The 18888-nt window shown below is 53.9% G+C and overlaps 2 protein-coding genes across 2 annotated transcripts in view; both read right to left on the bottom strand.

Moving 5' to 3' along the window:
• Positions 1-423: 423 nt before the first annotated feature.
• Positions 424-9130, bottom strand: TM2D3 (TM2 domain containing 3). The gene is made up of 6 exons (XM_004593148.2): positions 8972-9130; positions 8636-8713; positions 6108-6265; positions 3363-3537; positions 2021-2096; positions 424-724 (listed from the first exon to the last, which is right to left on the bottom strand). The coding sequence occupies exons 1-6, from the start codon at positions 9060-9062 to the stop codon at positions 559-561; spliced, it is 744 nt and encodes a 247-aa protein (XP_004593205.2). The 5' UTR covers positions 9063-9130; the 3' UTR covers positions 424-558.
• A 5049-nt stretch (positions 9131-14179) lies between these two features.
• Positions 14180-18888, bottom strand: part of TARS3 (threonyl-tRNA synthetase 3) — a 42609-nt gene continuing 37900 nt past the window's right edge. Inside the window, exons 16-19 of the mRNA XM_058666557.1 lie at positions 18651-18755; positions 16452-16524; positions 15769-15883; positions 14180-14662 (exon numbers count right to left, since the gene is read on the bottom strand). Of these exons, the coding sequence (XP_058522540.1) occupies positions 14514-14662; positions 15769-15883; positions 16452-16524; positions 18651-18755 (442 nt within the window). The 3' untranslated portion in view covers positions 14180-14513. The remainder of the gene's footprint in view (positions 14663-15768; positions 15884-16451; positions 16525-18650; positions 18756-18888) is intronic.

Genomic DNA, 18888 nt, shown 5'->3' with positions numbered 1-18888 from the left:
GACATCTTCATACAGAAAACACAGGAAATAGGTTTAGAGTATTTCTTAAAATAGTAATTTTATTCATCTTTCAGCATTCTTGCAACCTTTTTACTAACAAGATGAGGCTATATGACAGGCCATTTCTACAGTTCACAAAGTCACGTACAAGGCCACACTGCATGGCTGTTACCCTAAGTGTACAGTACATGGCAGTTTGGAGGGGTCCCTTTATGGGGGTCACAAAACCCCCCTTTTTCCTGCAACCACATCCTGGCGGGAGACAACAAGGGGTTAACGTAAACAACACAAACCCCAAGGCATAAACTAAGCGGGTGGTCAATCATGCAGAATTGGTTCTTCTGGCTTAAATAAGTGGATACTTTTTCACAGAAAAAAAAATGCACTTCAGGCAGATAAAAGCAAATTCCAGATTAGCATGGGTCGGCGTGTCATTTCACCTTTATTTTACCTTCATCAAGGCAAGCTAAGTACAGATGCTGTACATAAGAACAGACCCAGCGCCCCTCCCGCCCCGCCGACTCCAGAGGACGGCCCTGGGTGCGGCACACACTGCAGCTAGATGTAGAGAGAGCCGTCCGCGGGGCCCACGTAGCCCACTCCAATCAGCAGCACGTCTATGAGCGTCCATATGCCCAGGCCCCCGAAGCTGAAGAGCTTGCCGAGGCCCTCCCGCCACTGGCCCAGGTAGAAGCGATCTGCTCCAAAGCCACCGAGGGTGATACTGCAAGAGCAAGGTACACGAACACGTGAGACGGGGGTCTCCCCGCCACGGCCCACGCTCCTCAAAAGTCCAGAATTTTCATCAATGATTTTACAGTTATTTCCAACGATGATCTCTAACAATCAGGGCATAATGTCACCACGAAAAACCTCAGACCCATGTAAAAGCAGAGAGCAGCTCCAACAATGAGTCGGTCAAGGCCGGCCTGTGGGAGCGCTAGCTGCCCTCCCCCACCCCAGGGTGCGCCCAGCTCTCCGTGGCCTCAGGTGGTGAGTGTTTCAGAAGGAAATACTGTGGGCACAGCTGCGGACTCTTGCCAACCTTCCCCTAAGGAATACTGTGTAACAAGTACAAGTAAAGTCAGGCACTATAAACCACCTGCAGAAGGAACTCGGTTATCTTGGTGATGGCAAGTTTTCCACAAATCTAATGGTAAGCACCACAGTAAGGGTTTTTAGAGGTCAGCTGCAGATGGACACTGAGGCCAGCTGGCAAGACCCCCTGCCCCAGTTCACTCCCGGCCACGGCAGGTGGGGCCCCTGCCTGACTCAGTGGTTCTCAACACGTAGAGGGGTCACCCCACCTGCCTGTGTCTAGAGATGCTCTCAGGGTCACAATCGGCAGTGGGGAACAGGCGACAGCGCCTGTGCCAGCCAGCCAGTCGCAGGTAGCAGCCAGGACTGGGGCTACCTGACAGGCAGCCCCACAATAAAGGGTGACTCTGCCCACACTGTGCCCGCGAAGAGGTCAGGAAGCTCAATGTGCCACCCCATAGGCCTCAGCCTGCTGGGCTCATCCCCGAAGACCTCAACTGCAGACAGCACAGCCCACTTCCCAGCTAACTGCCCCAAACTGCTCAACCACCTGTACCATTCAACAAATACAAGCGTGTCTTTAGGAGGAAGCACAATCCTGTCATCTGTGCAGGGTGAATTGCAGGTTTTAATGTTTTTCTTACTTTGATTTATTCTAGTTTTCGACACTGAATATGTATCCTTTTTTCCTGAGATGTTACTTAAAAATTGAATGCATTTATCATAAGTTGATTTTAAAACTCTATGGTATTTCACATACTCCAGGTACACCACGCACAGAAAACGATGACTGTTTTTGCTAGCTAAAAAAGCCATCATTCCATTAAACTCCAAGGGTTGGTCTGGTCACCCAGACGTCTCTCCCAACGCTGTGTCCTGGAGTCCATGCCCCAGAGGACGACTATGGCAGTGAAGGAGAACACAGCCCGCGGTCTAAGACCCTGCACTGAAGCCACACCAGCTTGTCCCTCGGGAAGCTTACCTCAGAGCCAGAGCCGTGGACCACTTGTAGCCTCCAGTCCAATTGCAGTACAGCATTTTGGGAAATGTACGGTTTCCTTCAAGGAGAAAAAAAAACCCACAGAGATAAAAACACTCCTAGGGTCACTTAACCAAGGACTTTGCAAGTTAGTTAAGTGACTGACTTGCACAGCACATCAGTTCTCCTAGCTGTAGCCAACGCTTAGCAGTGACCAGCACGGAAAAGGGCCCTGCCACCCAGGAGCACAGCCTGACGCCTCCATCAGCTAGGTGACAGCTAAGCCACCACAAGGGTGAGATGCCCCATCAGACAGCATGGCAGGGAGCTTAGGAGAAGACACAGTGGTGCTGGGACAGGTCAGTCACCCCACAGCAACAACGAGTCGAGAGCAAAAACCAGCTCAGACACTCAACAGCCCCGAAGTCACCCGCGGAGGCGCAGGGAGCCCTGTGGCTGGCCATGTGGGAAGCAGTGCTGAAGTTCACCTCACCCCGTCTTCCCAAACCAACCTGGGCTCTACCTTAGGGGAAACAGAAGGGAATGAAACTGTCCTGGAGACGGAGACCTGCGAGTGTGTGCGGCAGCCAGGAGCTACGCCCAAGAACCACCATAGTAGCTGCACCGCAAAACCCCGCCATGAAAACAGCCCAGGAGATGGGAGAGCCAGACTTCGCTGCAGAAGAACCCCAACTGTACGCCAACAGGAAAAGCAAGGTGCCGTAACCACTACTAAAGACTTACTTCTTTGAAACTCAGAAGAGACACCCAGAGACCCACCCTCTGGCTTATTCCCCAAGTGGCTATAATAACCGTCACTGGGCTAGTTAAACGCCAGAAGCCAAGAGTCGGAGCCCCACTGCTTCCCCAGGTGCTTAGCAAGGAGCTGGACAAGTGGAGTGGCTAGGACTCAGGCTGGAGGCCACAGCAGGAGCCCAACCCACCACACCCCAACACTGGCCCCCAAGGAGCATAGTATTCTGTTTTACTACATACACAACAGAACTCTAGAAAAGCTTTAAAGAAGCAGAGGGATGATAAAAACAGTTCAAATGCGTGGTTATCTCAGAAAAGGCCAAAGAGGCAGTCGCCAAATGTTGCTGCAGGTTCGGCTCACCCAAATGCGACGCTGTGCCACAGGCTACGTCCTGCACCCCACATACGCTCTCTCGATGAACAGTAAATTTAGGAAAAGTTCACTGAGCTTATGAGCAAGGCTAGGCACACCCAAAAATCCGCTGTTTCTAATTCAATTTTCATGTGTTTCTCGAATCTGTGGCTCAAGCCCCTTGAGGAAAGGTAGCAGAGCACATCGCATGCCCAACTCCCCCCGGGGCCGACTCACCCAGGCAGTGGACATGGTCCCGCACCGTGCAGTTGGCGGTGTAGCGCTGCCGCGGACAGGACACCGCCATGCAGCTGGTAGAATTGGAGCATTCATAGTCTGTCTCGGGCAGCTGCCAGCAAAACCTGCAAGTCATGTTGATGACGAAGTTCTTCTGGGACCGCAAGTCCTGATCCTACATACCAACAGACAGAGTCCATCAGGCCGACACTTGCGCAATCAAGAGGCATACAACTTCGGAAACATCTAGACCAGGACCCAGCAGTCAGTGGCAGCGAGAAATGGGATACCAAAACAACACGCACGCACACACATGGATGTGGTTGTGACCAGCAAGTACCCGCTCAAGTATATGGCGCATAGCTCAGCAAGACACAGCCACCGAATGCCACATCAAAGCGCAAACAGCACTTCCGGGTGACAAGCTTATGTCATCACGCTCAACTAAACCCATCAGAGTGCTTGCTGTCCGGCACCAATGGACTTGCTGCATGGAGCCAATAATTACACGTGTGGACTACTGACTGATGGACACACAGGATGAGGGAGGAGGCATTGATGAGTTTACATGTCAACAACAGGGAGTTGACTTGAGATTATGGGAGTTCCCATAAGCCTGCCTATGGAACCCATCAACCCATCAACCAGGTATCTCTGTTTTATGTATCCAATCCAGTGTCCTCCTACAGTTAGGTCTTTGAAGTCCCAGAGAGCTAAAAGGGCAGACAGCTCAGTCACTGAAGGTCACAGGCCCCGGGCCAGCCACTGCTTCTCCCAGCATCTCAGTGTTTAGATGTGCCCAGTGTGGAGGCCCCAATCTCTCCATGCCAGAGGTGTCCCCTCACTGGGCTGTCCCTGGGATACCCCCAGGTGCCTGTACTGATGACAGCAGTGGCCCCAAGCTGCAGAGCCTGGCAGGGGGCACTGACCCAGACCTGCACCTCAGCTGCAGGCACAGGGGCTCAATGACAGCATCAGGTGGGGTCAGTGGACCTGGATCCGGCTCGGACCCTGCAGCTCGGTGGTCCTCAGCACCATCTGTCCCTTACATGCCCTGCCAGAACTGGGACAAGACGGGCTCCTGGGAGCCACTCTGTTGGGAGCACTGCACGTGTGCCCTGCCCTGAGAAGGCGCCGAGGCCACTCCTCCTTTCGGAGCTTGGCGGTAAACAGGTTTCAGGAAGTGCCTTCTGATTGGCCTGCAGCCGCATGCCTGGCGCGTGTGCTACGTGTGATCAGAGTTATGACTGGACTGCGCGCATTGGTGACCTTTAAGCTGACTGGATTACGATTGTATATAAGTGGTGGGGGTTCCAGGAAGAGCAGAAGGAGACAGAGACAGACGGACGGACGAAGACGGAGGACAGGGCACGACTGGGACAGACGGACAGAAGAAGACTGGGGGGCGACGAGGAGACTGGGGAATGAAGCAGAGAGAAACGGGAGAAAAATGGGAGGAAGAGAGAGAAGTCGAGTCGACCGGCTGGGAAACGGACCGGTTGGAAGAATAAAGTGCCTCTTGAAACAGAGCCTGGAGTGTCAGGTGATTTCTTCCGTGGGACGGGAGACCCTGATACCACTCCAGCATTCATTGAAGCCATTTCTCAGGTTATGACTGACCCCTCCCAAGCTCCTCTCTGGTACAAACATTGCCACCCACTGCACACTAGCTGCCTCTTCCAGCATACAGAGCCCAATCAAGGGATCCGCTGCTCCAGGCACACCCACATCCAAGCCCTAAAGCTGCCTTCACACCAATCTCAAACAACTGAATCAAAAGGCAAAGGCACCACAATGACCGGAACACTCGCGATGTAATACGGGAGGGAAGGCAGAATATTAAAATTTATTCAATTTTGGGGTCCGGCACTTTGGTGTAGCACATTAAGCTACTGCCTGTCTGGGATCCCATGTGGGCACCAATTCAAGTCCTGGCTGTTCCATTTCTGATCCAGGTTCCTGCTAAAGCGCCCGGGAAGTGGCAGAGGACTGCCCAAGCACATTGGCCCTGTGCCCATGTGGGAGACCCAGAAGCAGCTCCTGACCTGCCCAGCTCATGCCATTTGAGGAGTGAACCAGCGATGAAGATTTCTCCCCCACCCCCAACTGGTAAAAAATTAAATCTTGAAAAAAAATTTTATCTTTAACAAAGTAGTCATAAAATATGGGGGGAAGGGAGGCTGATGCTGTGGCTCAAGAGACTCAGGCACCAGCACCCCATGAGGGCGCCAGTTCATGTCCCGGCTGCTCCACTTCCCATCCAGCTCCCTGCTTGTGGCCTGGGAAAGCAGCCGAGGACAGCCCAAAGCCTTGGGACTCTGTATCCTCATGGGAGACCTGGAAGAGGCTCAAGACTCCAAACTTGGGGAGTGAACCAGCAGATGCAAGATCTTTCCCTCTGTAAAAATCTGCCTTTCCAACACATGTTAAAAACAAAACAAAAACAGGTGTGGGCACTATGGCACGGCCAGTGAAGCCACCATCGGATGTCTATTTCACTCCCCATCCAGCTTCCACTAACTTACCAGGGGGCAGCGATGATGGCCAAGAACGTAGGTTCCTGCCAGCCAGTCTTCCTAGCTCCTGACTTCAGCCCTGCCCAGCTCTGGCTGTGTTGGGCATTCGGGGAATGTACCGGCGGCAGAGACATGTCTCCTCTCTCCCCATGAAAGCCAAGTCTAAGCCACACTTGAGGCTGAGGCTTACAGTGGATTTCTGTAGAACGAGCAAAGCGGCGGTACTTACGACACACGTCACAGAAGGCTTCACCGTGCAGTCAAACGTGACAGGCTTGCCGTAGACACAGGAGAAGTTGGTCGCACAATCTATGCAGTCGGCAGGAAGTCGGCTGCACAAGCCGTTGCTTGGACACTTCATCACGTACGATGGGATTTCAGTGCTTTCTGTGAGGGGGAGAGGAGAGCTCACAGGGGCACGTGGCCATCCCAACCACTGCACTGCCAGAACACAGGGCCATCCCGGACACTGCACTGCCGGAACACAGGGCCATCACGGACACTGCACTGCCGGAACACAGGGTCATCCCGGACACTGCACTGCCGGAACACAGGGCCATCCCGGACACTGCACTGCCGGAACACAGGGCCATCCCGGACACTGCACTGCCGGAACACAGGGCCATCCCGGACACTGCACTGCCGGAACACAGGGGCACGCGGGCATCATGGACACTGCACTGCCGGAACACAGGGGCCATCCCAGACACTGCACTGCCGGAACACAGGGGCACGCGGGCATCATGGACACTGCACTGCTGGAACACAGGGGCCATCCCGGACACTGCACTGCCGGAACACAGGGTCATCATGGACACTGCACTGCCGGAACACAGGGGCCATCCCAGACACTGCACTGCCGGAACACAGGGTCATCCCGGACACTGCACTGCCGGAACACAGGGGCACGCGGGCATCATGGATACTGCACTGCCGGAACACAGGGGCACGCGGGCATCCCGGACACTGCACTGCAGGAACACAGGGCCATCCCGGACACTGCACTGCCGGAACACAGGGTCATCACGGACACTGCACTGCCGGAACACAGGACCATCACGGACACTGCACTGCCGGAACACAGGGCCATCCCGGACACTGCACTGCCGGAACACAGGGCCATCCCGGACACTGCACTGCCGGAACACAGGGCCATCACGGACACTGCACTGCTGGAACACAGGGCCATCCCGGACACTGCACTGCCGGAACACAGGTGCACGCGGGCATCATGGACACTGCACTGCCGGAACACAGGGTCACGGAGCTGGGATCCAAGATGTGGACAGTGTGCAGCTGCGTGGCCACACTCCTGTCCCCCACAGGCACAACAAGAGGCTCTCATTGGCTGTCGCTGACTCACACTTACTGTAGATAATGCTAGGTACAGCTCAGGGGGCTCAAAAATGACCACTGTCTTATAAGACAGAAAACAGAAGCCGAGAGACGGTAACGCCAGCGTTCGTGAAAATCACACAGGAAGTCTGTGGCTCAAGTGGAACCAGACCCAAAGCTCTCCATTTCCAATCCAAGGTTGTTCATTTATTTGAAAGGGAATTACAGGGAAGGAACGAAGAGGCGAGCAGTAGGGAGAGCGAGACAGGGAGGAAGCCTGGCGTCTTCTTCCCCACTTCCCAAATGGCCATGTGGAAGCCAGGAGCTGCAAGTTCCATCTGAGCCTCCTGTGTGGGTGCAGGGGCCCCATCTCTTGGGCCCCCTCCACTGCTGTCCCAGGCCAGAAGCAGCGAGCTACACTGGAAGTGGAACAGTCGGGACCAGAACTGGTGCCCATATGGGATGCCAGCAGTGAATCAGCAGCTTAACCCATGACACCACAGTGCCGGCCCCAATCCAAGGTGCCTCTCACCTGCACCCACTAACTCAGAAATGCGGCCACAGAGGTCCTTTGGACAGCCAGCTCTAGGAAGCACTGGGTCGTTGTCCCACAGAGGAACTGCAACACGCTGTATGTAAACTTTTACAGTTTCATACCACCAAGGTTCAAAATCACTCTCCACCTGACTGGCCTGTTTGGGAGCTGTTAACCCGCTTTTCGCCCAGCTAGCACACCCAGGTGCCCAACATATACCCGCTAAGAGAGGCTCAGCATTGTAGGTATGCATGAGAAGAGGCACTGGAGGAAACCAAGAATTCGTCTTTTCTCTAGAAAATACCGTGCGATTCAAATTTAACGTCAGCGTTGTTCACATTGTAAACATATCAGGGCCAGTTTTATTTCACTGCAACAACAGAGATGAGCCCAGAATCAAAACATGTCCAGCTAAAACGCACCCCTCGGAGAGCGGGGTGTTAAGCGGCAGCTTTCCCCAACACAGGGCTTCCTTCCACTGGTGCTATTCCAGGCACCAATTGCAGTCAGACACTGCGCCCACACAGGCGAGGCGACTTCGGGCGGCAGACAAACCTCACCCCTACCACCCCTGGGAGCAGAGGCCTGCAGGAACGACAACCTGCTCCCCCTCCCCATAACATGGCTTAGAGCCGGACTCTGGGCGCTTCTCCGCACTCGCACGGCCCTACCCGGGAACCCAGACCATCCATGCTTAGCAAGAGGGTTCTGGAAGCCAGGGACAGCACTGGGTACAGGTGACTGATGGAGGACGCGAAGAAATGACACAAGGAGGGCGCGTCTGGGCTCAGGAGTCACCGAACTGCGCACTGCAGCCGCAGCACCTGCAGACGCGACCGCAGGGGCAGAGAGAGTGCCGACCCCCACGCGCCCCACGCGCACAGTACCTGCTGCCCCGGGGACGGCCGTGGCTGCACGCGTGGGGACCGCGTCCTTCACCGCCTGGGCCAGCGGCTGCGAATGCTCTAGAGACAAGGAGACCGCAATCAGACAGAACCGGTAGGGCGCGGGGGCCCCACCAGGTCACGAGTCCTCACGGCCCCGACGGCCGGCCCGCTCGGGCTCCGCGGGCGGCCAGGCAGCCAGGGGAGGCCCCAGGCCGGCGAGCCCCAGGCCGGCGCTCCGGGCACCGAGCGGTGGGGTCCAGGGGCGACCGAGGGCGCAGCGACCCGCCGCAGGCAGCCCCCCGCCCGGCCCGGCGCGGATCCCGGCATTGCACTCACCACTACCACACGGAACGTAGAACTGAGAGAGGAGCAGCAGCAGGCGGCACAGACGGCCGAGGCCCCGCAGCCGCCTCTCCGCAGCCGCCATCCCGCCGCAGCGCGCGCACTTCCGGACTAGCAGCGCCGCCGGCGCGTGCGTCTTAAAGGCAGGCCCGGGAGCGTGCGCCTGCGCGCAGAGACGCTGCAGGGCGGGCGCGCCTGCGCGGCAGGGCCGTCCGAGCGCTCCTCGTACTGGACCAAGGGTGACCCGCAGCGACACAAATTGCGGCTACTGTGCCAGGGCACCATCTCGTCTCCCACAGCCTGCAGAGGCCGCCCATGGGCACCTGGACCCCTCGTACACGGGACGCCCTCCCTCACCTCCCACAGCCTGCAGAGGCCGTGCAGGGGCACCTGGACCCCGCGTCCACCGGACGCCCTCTTTCACCTCCCACAGCCTGCAGAGGCCGTGCAGGGGCACCTGGACCCCGCGTCCACGGGACGCCCTCCCTCACCTCCCACAAGCGGCACATGATTTCAACCCCCGTGTTCAGCTTCACCCTCCGCATCCCTGAGGAAGCTCAGGCTTGAGGAGGTTGAAGAAATAGAATTTCGTAGACCTGCTTTGAATCCTGACAAACTTAGCCAAAAAATCTTTGGCGTGAGGAAAGCTTAATTCGGTTCTGAGCAATGATTTCCTTCACTTAAAATCGAAACTCCTGGGCCTGAGGGGATGGTTCAGTGCCTGAATCTTCCCATTGCAAGGACCAGAATCCCTTATGGGTGCTGGTTGGTATCCTGGCTTCTCCACTTCCCATCCAGCTCCCTGCTTGTGGCCTGGGGAAGCAGTCGAGGATGGCCCAATGCTTTGGGACCCTGCACCCATGTGGGAGACCCGGAAGAAGCTCCTGGCTCCTGCTTACAATTGGCTGGCCATTGTAGCCACTTGATGAATGAACCAGTGAATGGATGGTTTTTTCTATCCTTCTTCTCTGTAAATCTGATCTAGTTTTCCAATAAAAGTGAATAAATCTTACATTCTGGATCCGTACCAACCCATGGAATGGCATCCCATCTAACAATCTAAGTGCTGCTGTAAGCCTGTAAGAGAAACGCTGCAAGTGTTGACACAGCTTACCTGGGAATTCGTCCTTTAACTATGACCTGTAACTGGTCACTTACAGTGTAAATAAGAAATTCTGGAGTTTGACCTCAGGGCCTGGGTAATGGGAGCTTCCAGCAGCCTATTGGCTTCTGGGAGTACCCAAGCCAGGCAGGACTCAATGCTGGGGCTCTGGCCACAGCCACCGCTGCCCATGTGCCCATGTGCCCATGAGTCCTGGGGTTTGGGTGGCCAGCATGCCAATTGGCATGGTGCTCCCCCCAGTGGCCACCCGGCAGCAAGCTCTGGTGTCTTCAGGGTGCGGAATTGCTGCCTAGGTACGTCCATGAGTGAGGCCACTGTGCATGTTGGTGAGGAATCAATCCTGAGGAACTCCCAATGACAGGGTCACTTTACTGGAAGGTAAGCGAGGGTACTGGGATCTGGTGGTTTGGAGGGGAGAGGCCAGATAATCTGTATGGGTAGGACTGATACACAAGCCAACATGTGAGTCCTGTGTGGGACTTGTTACCACTGAACAATGCTGACCACCACACACCAGTCCATGTGAAAGCTAGGGCTGGAGGCCTGTCTAGCAGGGCTAGATCCTAGTTCCTGACAGAATGTCAGAACTGGGAATGGGTCACATTAGGGCCATGACACTTAACCAGCACACAAGAGAACCAAGTCCGGCAGTAGATGTATGGGCCCAACTCTGTGGAAATACAAGTCCCGTTGGTTAGCTCAAGAGTTGTGTTGGTAATGAGCTGAACTAGGTGTAACCATGGAACCTGCCATCACTCATGGGTACAGGGACCCACAGCAGTCTGGGCAGGTCCAGGCTGCAGCACCCGCATGTGCATCCTAAAGCAGGGTGTGAGGTGGGCCAGGCTGCAACGTTCACCAGTTCATACAAAGCCAAGATGGAAGGGTAGACTATGCCAGGCACTGACCTAACACCCACTGGCATGTATGAGATCTGGGTCTGGGAGTGGGTCAAATGGGGAAACTTGGGAAACTCCCCTAGTGAGTCATAACTCTGACAATTACATAGACCAGGCCTGGGAGTCGGGCAAGCTGGGCAAAGTAACTCCAACTGTTGGCTAAAGTGTGGGTTAGTTATGGAAGGGAATGGACCAGGCAGGGCCAAGCAAACCTTAGCCCACAGGCAAGAACAGAGATCAGGCTGGAGCACAGATCATGCTGAACTAGGCTCTTACACTGACTGGTCTGCATGAGCCAGGGATGCCAGGCTACAGCATCTAAGGCAAACACCAAGACAGGTAAGCGGCTATGCCAAGTTTGGTCAAGCAACCACTGGCACGTGCAAGATCTGTGGCTGGGAACAGACCTGGTTAGGGAGTTAAGGGGACACCCTGGCTGGGTTGGGGTTCCCACTGACGAGCGCGGGGGCCAGAGTGCGAATTGCATTCTGGTCTGGATATGGCTGCAGTGTCCCTTGGCACAAGTGTGGACAGGCACTGGGTGCACTGAACTGGGCTAGACTCCTACATCATCTGGTGCTCTGCAGAACCAGTGTAGGTGTAGGACAGTTTAGAATAGGTCTCTGTCCCTGCTGAGCCATGTGTGAACTGTGTCTGGGTGTGGACCAAGCTTGGCTGGGCTGAAACATCCAACAGTAAGAACTGGAATGGGTTGAAGGCCAGTCAGGAAAGGCCACTGTTAACTGCCAGGACAGGAGGTGGACTAAGTAGGACTGGCCCATGGACCCACCAATGTGTGTGAGATCTAGTAGTGGGAGAGGTTCTGATGGAGGAGCTTGGGAAACTCCTCTGTTGGGACACAGTCCCTGCAGGTGAGCGTAAGAATCATGATAGGGAGCAACCCAGACCAGGTCAGGAAAAGGTACCCATAGGCATACATTTGGCACAGGTTGGGGGTGAACCAGGCTGAACCAGTTCACACCACCCGCTGGCAAATCCAAGCACTGGAACAGAGTGTAGGCTGGGCCAGGTTGGGTTGCAACACACACCAGTACACATTAGGGCTGGGACTGGGTGCCGGCTGGGCTGGGATAAGCTGTAACGCCCACAAGTATGAGCTGGAATTGGGGGTGGGCTGGGCTGGAACAGGCTACAGCACCTACTGGTAAATACTGAGGCGAGGTGGCCATGCCAGACCTGGCCGCAGTGCCCAATCAGCACATGTGAGACCAAGGGGGAGGAAGCAAAGCCAGTAAGGGGGTTATGAGGGGCTCCCCTGGTGGGCCACCACTCCCACTGGAGAGTGTGAGTTGGGATGGGGACAGACCAGACCAGGCAGTGTTATAACAACTATGGGCCTCATGTGAGCCTGATCAGGGAAAAGCCAGGCTCGGTTGACTGTTCCTACTGTGCAAGCAAAAATTAGAGTGGGTGAGGGTTGGTTGGGCTTTGCCACAGCATTAGCTGGCAGATGCTGGCACAGGGGGCTAAATCTATCAAAACTGCAGAACCACACAGAGAGTGCATAATCTGGGAGTGGGAGTGGCCCAGTAGGGAAATAGTGGGCACCTCCCTCTTGGGTTGCCACTCCTACTGGAGAGCATGAAAACCAGGACTGGGGCAGGCATGGCTAGACAGAGTGGCATCCACCAGCATATGTGTGCGCTGAATAGTGGGGTTGGTTGGGTTGAACTAGGCTTCAATATCCATTGACATGTATGAGAGCTAAATGGGATGTGGGACAACAGGACCAGTCTGCTGTACATACTGGCAAGCACGGGAACCAGGGTAGGGGGCAGGCCTGATGGGGGTCATGGGGAGTTGCTCCGACTAGGCTGCAGCTCCCACTGGTTTATGTGAGGGCCGAGTGTGTGGTGGGCAAAATCAGGCTGGACTGCAATACGCATTGATTTATATGGAAGACAGGGCTGGAAACAGAACTGACCCAGCAATTGCAACCACCAGCATGTGCATAAGCTGATTGGGGCGACAGACTGTGCTGGACCTTATACTGGCAAGCACACACAAGAATCAGGTCTGGGATCATCCCAGATGAAGTTTCTCTGGGGAACCCTCCAACTGAACTGCTGATCTCAGAACCCCAACCATGGAGAGAAGTGCAGTTTCCATGGTATGACCATGGAGTGCATGTGTCAAAGTTGAGCCTCCTCAGAGGTTCAGACGGAGTAGTGGACAGCATATCCAGGTGCACATGGAGGATATGACAGTCCATCGGAACCTGCAGAAGATACCTGTTACCGGGCCCGGCGGCGTGGCCTAGCGGCTAAAAGTCCTCGCCTTGAAAGCCCCGGGATCCCATATGGGCGCTGGTTCTAATCCCAGCAGCTCAACTTCCCATCCAGCTCCCTGCTTGTGGCCTGGGAAAGCAGTTGAGGATGGCCCAAAGCTTTGGGACCCTGCACCCGTGTGGGAGACCTGGAAGAGGTTCCTGGTTCCTGGCATAGGATTGGCACATACTGGCCCGTTGCGGCTCACTTGGGGAGTGAATCATCGGATGGAAGATCTTCCTCTCTGTCTCTCCTCCTCTCTGTATATCCGGCTTTCCAATAATAATAAAAAATCTTTAAAAAAAAAAAAAAAAAGAAGAAGATACCTGTTACCACAACAGAGGATGGAGGACAGAACAAATCGATCATGTGTTGGCAGTGAAAATCTGGGCAGAGACTCTAAGGTGGACTATGTCAGCCAGTGGATTCTGGAGAGATTTCATCATGCTTGGAATGGCAAGATTGGCAGCAATTCAGAACTGCTGAACCATCAAAACCACTTGAGCAAGACCCTTGGAGCATGCCCCACGCCGGGGACCTGGAATGGGTGGGAAGCTGGGTGGGGCTTCTCCCTTTATCTCCCTCTTTACCCCAGATACAGAAAAAAAATAAACAAATATGGAAACAGTGGTCTTACCCACTTTCCTGTAGCCTTTGACCCTTTGTGCCCTAATCAACTATGTAAAGATTATTAAAATAACTTAAAAACAAACAAGAAAAATTCCACAGCACTGATTTCCTTGTCATTTATCCCAGACACTGCTTCTGTAGTTGCTTCAGTAGATTAATGACCCAGTTGTGGAGATCAGGTCTCAAGGCCCCTTTAGTAATAAAATGATTAAAGTACCTGGAGACATAACGTGGCTGGAACGTAAGATTTCTCCCCCACATTCAAAACAACTTTTACAGACTTTATTTAGTCTATTTTCAAAATCACAAAACTTGGCAACATTATCCTGATTTGCTAGTTCTGTTTCTTTCTGTGAAGAATGTGCCTGCACTTAAGCCTTTGACAACATCAGTTGCCGGAACACTGCCCCAGTCTGCCCTCGGACTGTCATCCAGACGGGCCGGTGAGTGACAGGCTGACATCGGCTGCTCTCTCCTCTCACCCACCCCAGCAGCCGGAGCAGAGGTCAAGGGCAGGCTACTAACGTGCTAACCAGTTAGCAAGACACATCTCAGGTCGAGCCGAGCCTATGCGAAGCAAGCGCCAGCAGCACCCTTCAGAACTCCTCCTCGGCATTCAGGACACGGGATTTCTGAAGGTTCTTCAGTCTTTCAATGGCAGAGCTGACTGAAGTCTCTCCATGAATTTTATTGTCTCTTGTTCGAATGTTGACAGCATTATTTGCTTTTTCCTTTTCTCCAACCACTGTAGAAAAGGAAAAATAATTATTGTTTAAACCACCAATCTATTAAACAATAAGTCAACAGTCTTGAGTTTTTCTTTGCGGCTCAACCCTCCACATGAGCATGGCGCTCCTGCTCTGACAGCAAGTTTCCCGAGGAGGGAAGGGTGTCTGAGCTGGCTGCTGTCCTCCAACAGAGGGCTGTGGGTCTGGCCCAAATGAAGCAGGGACTCCCAGACCCCAACTCCAGCCTGAGTCCTGGTGGCCACCACACCCACTGCTAGCCAACGGGAAGCTTCGGGAGTGACAGTGAAAATCCCATTCTCGCTAGCGGTCCACACTGTGAGATGGTGCAAGCAGCAGGCATCATGTTTTTTGCTGTGTGAAGCAGGATCAAGCGGAAATTCACAGGACAGTGAAGCAGGAACCAGCGATGGGAGAAGGTCTGGACACGGGTTATGTTCCCACTTGTTCTGATGGTTCAGCTGTTTATCAAGCATCCGGGTCCGGGAACTTTCCAGTCAGTTCCCTGGGAGCTAACCTGAGTTTTCCCTCACCAGACCAAGCCTGCCTGAAACACTGCAGCACTCCTGCAGAGGCCAGTACTACCAGCGGGACTGCCGGCCAGGCAGCCCTGTTCTCCGATTTGCCTGCAGACTTCCGCAGCTCACATACGCCACACTACCATGCCTGTGGGCACGTCAGCATCTGTTTCTTCCGGTTTCAGAGTCATTTTCTATGACAGAATGTGATTCTGCATCCAGATCATCTATGAGCCTAAGGACATTTTCCTATCTGGATTATTTTCTTATTGATCATTTGAACTTTGGAAACTTTTCCCATCTATGAGGTTAACCCTAAAAGATTCCATTAAGCAGGAAGGTGAGGGAGGTGAGCTGAGGCCTGCCACTAACTGGTGCCACTCCCCAACTGCTACAGGCACCTGGACGCGTGTCAGACTGCAGCTGTCCTTCCAGGAAACAACAGGGCACCCACGAACAGCACACCCTTCTCTGCGTGTGAACATGAAGCAGCCAAACCATGATCATCAGATTTTAACATATGCTCCACATTCTGGGGGACTGAGGTGAGAAAACAACAGGGATTTGGATTTGCAAACTTCAATTACCTAAAATAAAGTTATACTGAGCCAGCTGTGCATTTCGTATTTTCTTGCTCAGTGTGCAACTGTGATCTAAATCAACGTCGGCCATGAACCCTTCTTCAAAAAACTCCTTACGCACCTAGGAGAAAAGGAGATGCTTTCAATTTCAACATACCAGCGAGATTCTGGGGGAAGCATGTGTTCTCTGCCCATGCTCTGAACACCCCTGAGGTCTCTGTGACCCCAGGAAACAGCACACAGAATGACAGCCACTGCTGTGGCCGGCCTGCTGGACTGGCTTCCATGTCCCTCTGATCATGTGCTCACGGGCCAGCCAACTGAGCAGCCCACCACTGTGTGGGAGAGCCCGGGCCTGCAGCCCTGGACAGCTGCCCAGAACCAGCCAGCGCCACTGCACCCAAGTCCTTGCTTGGCAGAAACAGGGAGAACACATGTTGCTTTAAGCTGTCATCTATATAACTAATAAGGAATTTTTTTCTCCTAATAGAGCCACATGAAAAATAATGGTTTCTCAAAACACAAACACCTATAGACACACAGATATAACTCATGCATTACTCCCAACTGCTGGGACAGGTTGTTAGGAAACAATGTGTTCTGCAGAATCTTACAGCACGAATGACATTCCAACTCCGTGGCCTACACGGACCCCATCACCGGGCTATCACCTGTGTCTCTGACTGTACCTGAAGTGCATAGTTCTCACAAGTGGGCCCCACAGGGACGACCATGACCTGACGGGGAGACAGCCAGAAAGGCCTGAAAAATAAAGCAGGCGTTTTCAGCATCACTTCACAACCACCAATTATGGGATTTAAAAATAACCAAAGATTTTTTTGAAAGACAAGACTTAAGACTATAGCTTCAACAGAATGGTGTAGAAGTTAAAGTATGCAGAGTTAACAGCAGAGTAGACAAGGGGGGGGCGATCTGGGATCCTGACAGAGGGAAGAACTGGGGTGGCAGACGGACAGATGACAGAGGGGCTGGGTGTGCACTCCACACAGGACCCAGAGAGAAGACGACAGGTTCACACAGAGTCTGGTACCATGAAGCTGACGGCAGCTTCATGTCTAACAGCGGCTGTGGTGTGAAAAGCAGCTGGCACCCCAGCAAATGCCCTGCTTGGTGGTGCTAGGAGGGAAGACACTGCATCCGCTTACAGTGAGCCAGCAGAAGTCTTGAGGTCACTGGGGGGTGACCTCCCTTGGAAGGTGGTTCTACACAGGGGGCGGGGCTCGGCCAGGCTGGACCTCCCAGCTTGCCAGCTCCACCACTGTCAACGCTGGCCTTTCCAGAGGCCGAACCCAGAGCGCCGACCAAGCCAAAATGAACCACTTTCATAAATAGCTAGTCTCAGGTACTTAGCATTGTGGTACAAAGCTTTAAACACCCCAAATGTCCTTCAACAGGTGATGGTCAAATTGTGGGCTCAGTAGCATCAGTAATAAAAAGTAACCATCTGCTGATGTGTAGTGAAACAACAGAAACCCCCAGAGTAAAAACAGCAGTTTCCAAAGGTCAAAGAATATGGTACGATTCCACTTATGTCACACGCTTGAAATGAGAAACTCATGGAGAGGGACAAGAGGCTTCACGGTTGCCGGATGGACGGAGAGGAGCAGGCAGGGCGTGCAGGGGTGGGCACTGCCCTGTGACGGGTGGTGGCTGTGTGATCCACTGCTGTGATAAGATCTCACAGAGCACGTGCTCACGCTCAAGTGCAGGTGAGCTGTGAACACGGCGAACAGTTTCACAACAAGCTGTCAGTGGACAAGCTGTGTAACGGTCATGTTCAGGCCCCTTTGTGGTGCTGCTTACAATTACATGTAAAGTCAATCTCAAAACAAAAAGCTGCTTTAGAAAAGCTGTGTGTGCAGTGCTTGATGGGGGCATGCTGCCAGGCTCCTGCTGCATCAGGGCTCAAGGACAACACAGCAATGCAGAGGCACTAGCCCAGGTGGTGCCCGAGGAACACCCAGACTTATTTGCTCTTAAATTATATATATATAAAAACGCACAATACATCTGATAGCAGTAATAATACATCCGTTAAAACTGAGACTATAAAATGAGGGGAGGTGCCTCCTTTGGCCCCTGGCCTCATCCACTATCGCCAGACTTACTCTTCTACAAGAGCCACATTTCAACGCTTTCCATTCCTGGAAGACCCCCACCCCAAGTGTGGCAAGCTTGGGTTATGGGGTGACACGGAGGAAGTGCCCCAAGCACTACTGAAACGGTGAGGGCCTGGCATGGCCCATCCACACCGTCACCCACACAGCCCTCCGAACCTGTCCTGTTTTCCAATCCAACTGCTCTGAAGACTCTGATCTTGTGGTCGAAGCAGTAGGCAGAGCCCTGCAGCAGTGCGACGCCACACCTCTGACCACTTCCTTCCAGGCAGAAAGGACCCCAAAGGGCAAGGTTCTGTAGGCCCCCGGGTGGGGCCGTGCCCCAAGGCCGTCCTCTCCAGGTAACAGCCATTTCTGGGGCAGGTCGGGTCTACCCGCTTTGCTTCTCAGTGCGCAGCCACAGGTCCCTGATGTGGGAGAGGGGCTGAGAGCAGGGCAGGGGCAGTGCCCCAGTGCAGCACGTGTCCCGTGCTTTCCAGAAGGGCACCGGATCCCTGGCGGCTAGAAGCTGGGAAAAACCCCTCAGTCCTACCGAGTTCCTTGGAAGGCAGATGGTGCAGTTTATGCCACTCTGCTTTCTCTGGTCTTGTTTTCTGATCTGGAAAACTGAAGAACTCTTTGTTTGCTATTTGGATACTTGCGGTTTCTGAAGCAGGAGCCCTCCACCTTTCCCTGCCGACGCACACTGATGGACACGCCCTTTAGGAACGGAGCCCGGGCTGCCCTCCGCCCCCGCCCCCCGTCACTCACCATTTCCCGCCGTAGTTTTCGCAGAGGATGGCAACCGTTCTTTCCACGGAGCCCAGGATGGCCCGGTGAATGATGACAGGTCTCTTCTTGTCATCCCCGTCCTTACTGGAGAAGGAGTCACCGCTGTGAGTTTCCCGAGGACGTGGCAATGCACTCATCCCCTCACCTTACATTTCGCTGTAGGCTCCAGGTCTGTTTTGGGTACCTTTCTATTAATATTTTTACTGTCCTATTTTCT

This window comes from Ochotona princeps, chromosome 6 (genome assembly GCF_030435755.1).
Source record: "Ochotona princeps isolate mOchPri1 chromosome 6, mOchPri1.hap1, whole genome shotgun sequence".
Lineage (NCBI taxonomy): Eukaryota > Metazoa > Chordata > Mammalia > Lagomorpha > Ochotonidae > Ochotona > Ochotona princeps.
The sequence above is the reverse complement of the archived record's forward strand: the minus strand, read 5'-3'. Positions and strand labels throughout refer to the sequence as shown.

Excerpts from the sequence above, each read along its gene's own strand:
- TM2D3 (XM_004593148.2), bottom strand. The coding sequence starts at position 9,062 with ATGGCGGCTGCGGAGAGGCGGCTGCGGGGCCTCGGCCGTCTGTGCCGC. Across the intron at positions 8,714-8,971 it reads CTACGTTCCGTGTGGTAGTG|AGCATTCGCAGCCGCTGGCC; the intron begins GTGAGTGCAATG and ends CCTTGTCTCTAG. Across the intron at positions 725-2,020 it reads TCCACGGCTCTGGCTCTGAG|TATCACCCTCGGTGGCTTTG; the intron begins GTAAGCTTCCCG and ends TTGCTCTTGCAG.